This window comes from Mchenga conophoros, linkage group LG14 (genome assembly GCF_057382185.1).
Source record: "Mchenga conophoros isolate Kocher_MC1m ecotype Shallow Benthic linkage group LG14, M_conophoros_male_GT1.1, whole genome shotgun sequence".
Lineage (NCBI taxonomy): Eukaryota > Metazoa > Chordata > Actinopteri > Cichliformes > Cichlidae > Mchenga > Mchenga conophoros.
The window spans coordinates 3,527,773-3,538,691 of NC_140539.1; the positions used below are offsets into that span (position 1 = coordinate 3,527,773).

General features: G+C 41.7%; 1 protein-coding gene and 1 non-coding gene across 2 annotated transcripts; one reads left to right on the forward strand and one right to left on the reverse strand.

The window, feature by feature from the left end:
* Positions 1-1,080: 1,080 nt before the first annotated feature.
* On the reverse strand, positions 1,081-1,162 carry trnas-uga (transfer RNA serine (anticodon UGA)). Its single transcript has one exon. It is a non-coding gene; the product is annotated as a tRNA-Ser (tRNA).
* Positions 1,163-5,738: 4,576 nt separating this feature from the next.
* Positions 5,739-8,434, forward strand: LOC146559097 (E3 SUMO-protein ligase ZBED1-like). Its single transcript, XM_085244961.1, has 3 exons — positions 5,739-7,087; positions 7,264-7,516; positions 7,686-8,434. Exons 1-3 carry the CDS (start codon positions 5,970-5,972, stop codon positions 8,100-8,102), a joined length of 1,788 nt encoding a protein of 595 aa, XP_085101087.1. The 5' UTR covers positions 5,739-5,969; the 3' UTR covers positions 8,103-8,434.
* The last annotated feature ends 2,485 nt before the right edge of the window (positions 8,435-10,919 follow it).

Below are 10,919 nucleotides of genomic sequence, written 5' to 3' on the forward strand. Positions count from 1 at the left end.
AAATGGATAGATCATGTAAAGGAAGTGAACACCCATCCATCCATTCTCTTCCACTTATCCTTATCATGGTTGTGGGTGGGCTGGAGTCTATCCCAGCTACCACAGGAGAGGCAGGGTACACCCTGGACAGGTCGCCAATCTGTCTCTAACACAGAGGCAGACAACCATTCACACTCACATTCACACCTGTGGGCAATTTAGAATCACCAATTAACCTAACCCCACTAATTACAAGTCTTTGGACTGTGGGAGGAAGCCAGAGTACCCAGAGAGAAGTCACGGAAACACGGGGAGAAGATGTACACTCCACACAAAAAGGCCCTGGAGTCAAACTCAGGATCTTCTTGCTATGAGGCGACAGTGCTAACCACCATGTCACCGTGATGCCCTGGAAGTGAACATTATTTACTAAAATACAGATTTGGGTAATAAACTATACTGCAATGAGACTTCAGTGAAAATACATACATGAGTAGTGCATAGAAACTCCATCCCCTCTGGCTGACTGATTTCTCATCTGAGAGGGGGATACCTGAGAGACATGGTTTCAAATTTGGAGTGAAATGAGCATGACATATCAAGTAGATGATCAATAAGGAGAGAATCATTCAACAGGTGAGGAGAGGGGGATGCAAAAGAGAATTTGAATCATGATGAAAAAAAGAGATGCCCCAATAAGTGAATGCATCAGTGGTATCGTTTAGCAGCTACGTGTCATGGTCAGTTAACTTTATCAGCCTGAAGCACTATGGAGTGAAGTGTAATGAGGGATATTTTTCTTTTTTCATTTGGGATATTGCAAGTTGTGAAGTCATTTTGGCCAAACTGGAAAAGCAGATATGAAAGTGTGTACATTATTGTACTTTTATTGAGCCCCGTGGGGAAATTGCTCTCTGCATTTAACCCATTCACTCAGTGAAGCAGTGGGCAGCCATTGGGCGCCCGGGGAGCAGTGTGTAGGGACGGTACCTTGCTCAGGGGTACCTCAGGGTAGCTGTTAAGGGGAATCGAACCCCCGACCTTCCGATCATGGGGCAACCACTCTACCTACTGAGCTATCCCTGCCCAAAGAGAGCATACCGCTGCGAGCAGGGTTCGAACCTGCGCGGGGAGACCCCATTGGATTTCAAGTCCAACGCCTTAACCACTCGGCCATCGCAGCTATGAACGAATTGCTTATTTTTCTTTTTTCCCTATCCGGTCTTTAAGTGATGACGTGACGAATCCTGCTTCCGGGCCTAAAGTAGTCTGCGTTTAATATGGGTTTTATGTTGTTAACATGTTAAATGCTTTGTATTTTCTTCTATTTAATCTCAAAAAGCTCCTAAAAACAGTCAGTGATCACTGTTGACCTCCCTCTGCTTTTATTACTACTAATATTTTAAAGCTCAGTTTTTAAAACCTTACGATGTAGGTACAGCCCAGCCCATGCAGCACTATATGAATGACTAACCCTATTCATCCTTGTGGATGAATTATTGTTCTCCTGGCCGAAGTTTGGTTTTACATGAGATTAAATTTGTTCCTGACCACCGAGAATCCTCACGTTAACTTTTATCAAGTGGAAAAAAGTTAGCGTGTTTATATTGTGTTCACATAGCTGTGTCGCTAGCGGTCATGTAGCACATCATTATATACCAGCTAGTCAAACTTCAGTAACCCTACAAACGTCACTGCTGTTTAGTTTTCTGTCTTCATTTATGTTGGAAGTGATAACAGAGCTGTACGTTTGAATTTGTTTCCAAAACCCTGCAGTCAGGACATGCTATATTGTATTTAGATGGGAGCTAGCGAGCTAACTTGCTGCTAATTTCTAACTCCGTTAAATGTCATAAATTCCGTTTTCATGGATGCCTGGATGATAAACTCAATTGTTACACCTAGTAGAGCAGAACGCTGATCATTTTATTACAGATGAAAGAATTTAGATAGTTTTTCAACTCTCAGTGATGCCACAGTGATCGTTTGATTTACGGACCTGCAGCGGAGTTTGAGCCCAGACACGGCTAGTGACGTCAGACTTAAAGACCAGATAGCTGACTGACCAACTTGGGCGGATTAATAGTGAATAATTAATACTGAAAGTTCTTATGTTCAAATGACTCATACCATTTTGTAAATACAGCGATAAATATCATTCATGAAAAAATGGATTTTAGATGCATATTGTTGAAAGTAATACATACATGGAAGCTGTGGTGGGGGGAGTGCACATTTTCAAATTCAAACATGTTAAAATTGCCAACACCCTGAGACTATATGGTAAACCCAAGGAAGGAGGCTGAGGACTAGTGAGTGTCAGGACCACTATTAAGGATGAAAAAATAAGGATGCGTGAGTTTGTCCGGAAGATGGACACAACTGACCATGTGCTTAGTGAATACCTCAAGCAGCAGAAATCCAACAAACAAGAAGAGCAAGAAGAGAAGCCATCATGGAAGCACAAGCCCCTGCACATCTGGCATGTACAAAAGTGGGTGATATCAAGAAAGCTGTTTTTAGTCCTGCTTATGAGACATAGGGCAAATAAGTTCTTAATATAATATTTAAATGATGCACTGTCTGATCAGAGCACACAAACATGACAACATAACCACTTGCGAGAAGAAATGGGAGATATTCCTCCTTGAAACAAAGTTGCCGGTAACACACACACACTCAGACATACGTAGCCACACTTAGTCTGAGCTCTGAGAAATGCAGGGAGAGAGGGGTGTCAATGCACACTGAGTGTTACCTGTGCTCAGGCATGGAGAGATCGAAGGGCAAAATCTCTGCAGGGAGGACAGTCTGGCACTGTGTGAGCAGGTAGGCATGAAAGGAGGTGAGCCCACCCTGTCCTACTGTATCAGCTGGCATCTAACAGATTAAACTTGGATGGGCAGATAGGTTTATAAATACATGCCGTCCCACCCACCCACCCACACACCCACACACACACACACACACACACACACACACACACACACACAGAGAGAGAGCCAGATAAAACCTCCACCACAGAGCAGATTTCAGGCTCATCGTCTCCATTCTGTCAGGTTGGAGACGTGAAACGATGGTGGGTGTACTGGAGCAGTCCCAGTCAGGATTAGCAACACTATCGTGGGTGGGAATCAGTGTAGAATAGGAGTCTAAGCTGTGTTGCATGGGTGTTGGGTTTGACAAGGAGGAAAGGTAAAGGTGAGCGAGGGTAGAGGAGACTGAAGATTGTAAACCAAGGAGTGAGGCAAAGATTAAAATGTGGCAGTAGACAAAGAACACCGATACAGAGAATAGAGTGACAAATACTCATTATGAGCTTCGAATTACATTCAAAACATACATGCAATGCTAAAAGCTAAAATATATTATCTGTGCTTATTAGAGGGCACATTGTTGCTCTTGATACTGTAAATGGCTAGGTATTATAAATACTTTGATTTTATTAATGCCAGTTTCATTTCCAGTGGAGTCTTACAAAGGGATTGACAAATTGTAGTAAAATAAAATTCATGACACATAAAAAAAACAAAAACTCATAATCATCACTACAATGCTTTTGGATAACATTGGTGTCAGTGTCATATCTCACTGTAACAGTGTAAATAACTTCCTGTCGCAAAATGCTGTTTTGGTTCAAGCCTATGGGTGTAACCATGAAGTTTTATGGATTAGTGAGGTATGTTGAGCTTGACGTCAAAGTTTTCAGTATCACAAAGACACCTTCCCTTTTGCTTTCCAATTCATTATAATTGTCACGGTTCTGGGTCATTTTGACCCAACATGTTCAGTTTCTTGTGTTTTGGTATTCTTCTGTACTTTGCTTTATGTTCTGATTCTTTAGTTGTGCTGTTCTGATTATTATTCTAGGTTTCAGTTTGGTCCTGGTTATGAGTTTAGTTCTTAGGTTTGTTTTTTGTGCCCTCATGTTTAGTGTAGGTTTACTTCAGTCTGCGTCTCTGTGATTTGTTTCTTGTTTCCTGTTTTACTTTGAAGGTCCATGTCTTATGTCAGTGTATTTAGTTTTACTTCCCCCTGTCTCATTAGCCCTAGTTTCTCCCAGCTATGTCTCCCTCCTGTTTCCTATTCCCTGATTACTCCACTGTGTATTTCAGCCCTGTCTTTGCCTTTGCTCTCTGTCATGTCGTTAATGTTTGCTACCCTCTTCTTGCTGTGTGTTTGTCTCGTGTTAGTTTCACCTTTGAGGTTTTTGTAAGCGTTTATTTTCATGAAGAGTTTTTCCAGCAATAAAAGCTGCATTTTGACTTTAAGTCCCGTCTCCAAGAGTCCTGCATTTTGGGTCCACCATTCCTGCCTGCCTGCCATACAGCCTATCATGGCAACTTACACTGAACACATAACATGGCTTGGAGTAGATTTTGTTCAGAGTTTTGGTTTAATATCAGCTATGAATGGTATATTTTCAATGTTTTTTTTTCTGGAGACTGGCTGATCAGGCCAAACAGCTGCACCGGACCATGCACGGCACACAGAGGGCTTCACTAATGACTGATACGCCGGCCACTCTCTCCCTGGGAACAGGAACTGGTGAAGGAACAGGCTTGACCCTAACCACCCCCACCCTTGGAACTGGCACAGGCAGGGACAGGTTGGATCCTATCTGCCTTCACTCTGAGAACTATGATGAGCGCAGGGTTCAACCGAACACCATCCACACCCGAGGAACAAGTACATGTGCAGGGATAAACTTGGCCTCAGCCGTCCTCAACCTGGAAGCCAGGAAAGGTGCAGGGACCTATAGATGCCAGCCACCCATACCCGAGGAACAGGCATGGGTGTAGTTTTTAAACACACTGGCTGTGACAAGTAAACAGTTCTTGCAGTGTCCAGCTCAGAAGCATAGTTCATAGCTTGTGACTGAACTGGCAGAGAAACACAAGCTGTCTCAGGGAAAGCTGGCCCACAAAAAACGGCTCTCAAATCAGCCAGTTCAGAAAAACCACACAAAGATCCAGTCCCCAACAACTCAGAAACACAATATTAAGCACGATCAGCTGCCGACTCTGATGCACAACAAGAAAATCCATCATTTTTATTCTTCAGCTCAGAAACACCACTCTCAGGCTTTTTTAAGTCAGTCTTTACATAAACTTCCCAGTCTTAATATCTATCTCCACTGACTTACAAGTAGAAGTCATAGTCTTTGAACTGGCTGATGCAGAAAAAGCAAACTGAGATGAGGCAGTGCTAGTCACAGGTGATGCAGACTCTGGAAATCCCACATTGGCAGGCTCAGGCAGCAGATGCCTCCAGAATGCCAGACGGCTGAGTGACTGGTGGGCCGGACTATGTTGACAAGGGGGAATTATGGGGCATTGACCAGGTAGAGAGCTGCAATGATCACAACATGAAAAAGAAGAGAGGGAACTGAGGACTTAAATACACACATGACCTATTTAGGGAGATGGAACACAGTCAGGCAACCGGCAGGGGAAGCAAAACTAACACTGAGACTGAGAAATACAGACTTGACAAAGACAAAGGGAGAATAAACAGAGACATGATTAGGGAACAGACAAGGAAGACACAGCAAACAAACAATTATAACTAACTAAGAATAAAAGATCGCAAATCAAAATGATGGGTCAAAGACCCATGACAATTACAGTATGATAAAAATATGTAAATGCTAAAGCAGTTATTTTACACCAAAAACTAAAATAGCACACATTATTACTTTACACACGTTCTTATTAGAATGTATTATTTCATGCTTGCTTGATAGTAATATTAGGGGTGTCAAATTATCGCGTTAATTGCGATTAATTAATTACAATGCTATTTAGCGCGTTATGTTTTTTAATCTCGTTAATCTAATTTTTAATCTCTTGACGTCATTGATTTTGTATGAGAGTTGCTATGTTATAAAATCCGTTTTTATGTGCTGGGCTCCTTGTGCTTGACTTGTTGGGGGTGGAGTCACGTCGTGAGGTCAAGGTGAGAAGTGGTGATTAGCTTACAGTGTGGATATGGAGGCGCATCTGAGAGTTGTTGGCCCAATGAACGGGAAATTTGTATTTCATAAACGCCCCGACGGCACCATTGACAAAGGTAAAGTGGTCTGCCTAGAGTGTAAGAAGGAGTTTGCTTACCACCGAAGCAGCTCAAGTTTGGCCTATCACCTCAACGCAAAGCACCCAGCCGCGAGTGCAGCAACAGCTAGCAGTGAAGACGTTAGCAATATAGCAAGCCAGAGCAAAGCTTTTCGCCAAACAAAACTAGAGAATACCCCTCGTATGAGCAAGTCTGCGACCGACAGGCTGACTAATGTTATTGCCAAGTGGATAGCGATGAACTGTAGGCCGATAAATATAGTAGAGGACGAAGGATTGACAGAGGTGTTGCAAATTGCGTCCAATGACCCGTCATACAAGCCGCCGTGCAGGACTACAGTAACGACCAAAATCAGCAAAATGTACGACGGCGAAAAGAAAAACAAACTTGAGATTTTGGCGGAGGATTCTCCCAACTGTGTTGCTATAACCGGAGATCACTGGACCTCAGCTGGCAACCACAGCTATTTTGGGGTGACTGGACACTTTATTGATAGTGAGTGGAACCTCAACTCATTTGCACTGACCGTCATGAGAACAGAAACCAGGCACTTTGCTGATAAATGCGCCGAACAGTTCCTCAAGGTAGCAAATGACTGGGGTATTGAAAACAAGATATCCACCATTGGCACAGACAGCGCAGCAAACATGCTGGCTGCTATGAGAGCACTTCCATATGAGCACATCGCCTGCAATGCTCACATTCTCCAGAGGACCATCACGGTATGTCTCGATAGCAGTGGTTTTGTCGGTGTACTGGCAAAGTGCCGCAAGATTGTTGGTCATTTTAAACAAAGCCCTGCGAGTACCACAGAACTTAACCAACAACAAGTAGCACTCGGAAAGAAGAGCGATCAACTTATACAGGATGTACCCACCAGGTGGAACTCGACTCTCGCAATGGTCTCACGCCTCCTATGTAACCGAGAGGCTGTCCAGGCTACGTTGGACCAACAGAACCACAGGTTGGTCTTGCCAACCGAAGCTGAGTGGGCGAAACTGCAGAGGCTGGAGCTCCTGCTTGAACCATGCAAGTAAGTTCAAATAAACACCTTCCCATTTTAATTATATAAACTACTGTTACATGTGTAAAATCAAAATTAATGAACATAACAAGGAACTTTTAAGGACAATTAAATTGGAAATCAGTTACACTTTGATTTAAATGAATCCAGCTAGGTTTATTTAGCAAACCTCTCCACCTCTGCAGGTATGTGACAGAGCTGCTGGGTGGTGAGGCCTACGTCTCTTGCTCTGTAGTGCTGCCTGCTTTTCGCCATCTGTACCGTGTCATGGACATTACTGATGATGATCCTGCCTACGTGGTGAAGTTCAAGAATGCCTTCCAGAAGGATCTGGCAGCACGACGAGCTAATGGCAACGAGATATGGTTCGAGGTGGCCACAGCATTGGATCCACGGTTTAAGGATTTGAAATGTCTTCCAAGAGAAAAGAGGGAACAGGTAGGACAATAAGGTTAAGCTGGACTAATGAGTCCAATTCATTATCAAATCAAACTTTTATTTATTATATGGAACACAAAGTTCTTTACAAGATTAAATAATAAAAAAAAAAAGCACTTAGTTTTAATCACAATCATTCATTCATTCATTCATTCATTCATTCATTCAGGTGTGGACCATTCTGGAGAATATGCTCCAGGCAGCAGAGCCCAGAAGAGCAGATAGTCTCCAGCCCTCCACAGAGGATGATGGACCAGCTCAGAAGAAGAGGAGGAGCGAACTCCTTCTGGGGTCTGACTCTGACTCAGAAGATGGAATTGAGTCTGGAGAGCTGCAGCGCTACAGAGCAGAACCCAGCATCAGTATTGATGACTGTCCCCTGCAGTGGTGGTATGCTCACTCAGGAGTCTATGAAAAGCTGTCAGTCCTAGCACAAAAGTACCTGGCCTCCCCAGCTACCTCTGTACCCTGTGAGAGACTCTTTAGCCTTGCAGGCCACATAGTGCAAAAGAAAAGGGCAGCCTTGCTTCCAGAAAATGTTACCAGGCTGGTGTGTCTTAGCGACTGGCTGAGGAAGAAGAAATGAGACACATGTGGTCAGCATAGCTGCTGTGTCATTTGTAGCCTACTAGAATAGATTGCTTGATGTTCAGCACTTTTTTTTGTGATGGAAGAATACTTTGATGTGCTAACTTGCAGCACTGCAATGTCAGTTTTATTTTTCATTATCTGAAGCAGAGGAATTTCAGTGCTGTATTGCTCAGAAAAGAGCAACTCTGATGTGCTAACTTGCAGCACTTAATTTATTTGATTTTATTTGTATTTATTTTTCCACTTATTTTACAAAAGAATACAACAGTATGTAAATGGTTGCATCTGTTTAACGTTTGTTAAACAATAAATGACTTTATAAAGTCACTTTCTTTGTTATATCAGTCTTTTGGTCTGCCACAATAAGTTGAGGGCTTTCCTCAGCTATTTTTAGGTGAGATTAAAAAAGAGATTAATTAGATCAATTAATTAAAAATCATAATTAATTAATCTCTATTTTTTTTTAATCTCTTGACAGCACTAAGTAATATCCCCCAAAATTGTATCTGTTTAATTAATTATGTTTATGATAAAGTGCTATGAGGTGATATAGGCATGTCAGGCACGGGAGTAGACAAAAGTGGTTGCTTTAGAAAAACAGAATGTTTATTTAAATGATAGCACCTGAAGCCCAGATGTTCTCAGTGTGGGAAAAGTTTACGCTATGACAGTTTTAGGTATAAATACTATTTCCTTTTTCAAAGTTTGGCGTTATCTGAACAGTTGGGATGCTATGTGAGATAATTGTCTGGATTGATATTTGGTCTCTCCATTAAAATGTAACTACCATGAAAAGTAGAGACTGCTGATTTCTTTGTAAGTGACTCAACTGACAAATTCAGCAGGAGATCAAATAATTATTTCCCCACTGTCGTTGACAGAGGATGGCTCTAAGTGTCATGGTGAGACATCAACTTAGTCTGCTTACCTCTATTTTCCCCTTTCAGCACAGTTTCTGCTCCCCTCCTTTGAGTCTTTAGAGAAACTATAGTTCAGCATTTTGATCAATGAACTAGAGAATATATACATGAGTACATTCATTGCATTAGTTTTATACTCTGAGGAATATCACTTGTCAGATTTTCAGTGACAAATTGCATCTATTGTTAAACATTGGTCGTTTAATTTCAGTCTAAGCCCTTCATTGTGATATGAGTTTAATATATTAGACATTAAAAGAGAAGCTTATGTATTATTTGACTTTTTAAAATTTTTTATCCAAATCTTATAAACTAAAAAAATATATTTTGAAAGTTCTTTTTTTATGTGTGTTTACCACCAGAAGTGACTGTGATTCAATAGCAGGGCGTTGTGATGTGTCAGATACCCACAGCTACAAAGAGGGCTGGCTTGTGCTTTCCTGATAATAAACTTGTAGTTGTCTCTTGCTAGTATTAAACTCCAGAGCTGGGGATAATGCAGGGAGACAGAAACAAGGTAGAAAATCACAGAATACAGGAAAACGACAGGAATTAGGTGCAAGTGACAGAAAGCAGGAAAAAAGGGATAGGGGGTGTGGTAACTATGAGACTATTAGAGGGATACTAAAGATGGAAACAGCAGCTCTTCTTTCTCTCTGTTTCTCTTAGGAGATCTGTCACTGTGAGTAGTTTTAACTGATGGGATCCCGGATCTATGGCTCACCAATCATTACCCCCAGTCACAACTGGAAAGCAGTAACACAAACATAGAGGGGCAGAGATGGTGACAAAACACTGCTCTGATGTCAGTGTGATATAAAAAATTGAACAAGTACTGAAGGCTGTGTAATAGTCAGTAGAACGCTTGTGACCCTGCAGACACGTTAGTCCCATTTATCATCTTTTCATCTCGGATACTTCTTTATATTGTACATTCTCTAAAATTCCTTTGTTGTATAATTTGGTTGCATTATTTAAATTGAATGAGCATTCTTATATATTTACTTTTGCCAACCAAAATGGTATTGCTATGCTTTTCAATTGCTAAGCTTGATCCATAAAACCCTCCATGCATGGTAAAGAGCTTCCTTTATTTGATGTCATTGGCTCCTCTCTCCTATCTCCTCCTTTGGCTGTCTTATTATCCTCTTATGCCCGGTTGGTATCTTACAACCAGCAGGACATATATATACATACATATACATATATCTATATATATATGTGTATTTTTTTTTCACAGTTTCCTGGCTATAAAGCACAGTCTCCAATTTCTAAAACTAATAACACAAAAAGAAACTAACTTGTCACTAAAAGAAGCTTGTGGCTACTGTATAAATATGAAGAAGTGTTAATATGAATCATCTGGGGAAAGTGGTGGTGTTAGCTGCCAGACAGCGGCTAAGTGATAAGGGATGTGTGGTGTAACCCTGCACCATATTTAACCGCAGCAGGGGGCCGCATCCCCTGCATTCTCCCTGAGGCCCAGAGCCAGATGTCAAAAGCTGCTGGCAGAGCAGGTTGGCAGCAGGGTGGCACAGCAAGCCTTGCTACAGTGAGGACCACGACTCAACCCGCCCCACTGAAAACTGCCAATTGCTGTTCATTCACTCTTAGAATGAAATACAATCCACATTTTGGATGGACGCATTGATAGGGCTGTTATATTTAGTTACATATTGATATAGTTCACTTCTGATATGAGCTTCTCATAATAAGTTTGATTAATTGGTTGAAACAGTGGTCGTCCCTATGCTGTGAAGTTGTGAGAAACACATGTGCACTGGAGATGTGAAGCAAAGAAAACTCTGCATGAATCCCAGTTGTTTCAGTTTGAGCAAAAATGTTGCTCATTTTCGAACACTCGTTCTGTTACATCAATGTAGAGACTAGAG

What these genes read in the sequence shown, in the direction of transcription:
- LOC146559097 (XM_085244961.1), top strand. Translation starts at nt 5,970, where the DNA reads ATGGAGGCGCATCTGAGAGTTGTTGGCCCAATGAACGGGAAATTTGTA. An exon ending in CTCCTGCTTGAACCATGCAA is followed by an intron (nt 7,088 to 7,263) that starts GTAAGTTCAAAT and finishes CCACCTCTGCAG; the next exon opens with GTATGTGACAGAGCTGCTGG. An exon ending in CAAGAGAAAAGAGGGAACAG is followed by an intron (nt 7,517 to 7,685) that starts GTAGGACAATAA and finishes TCATTCATTCAG; the next exon opens with GTGTGGACCATTCTGGAGAA.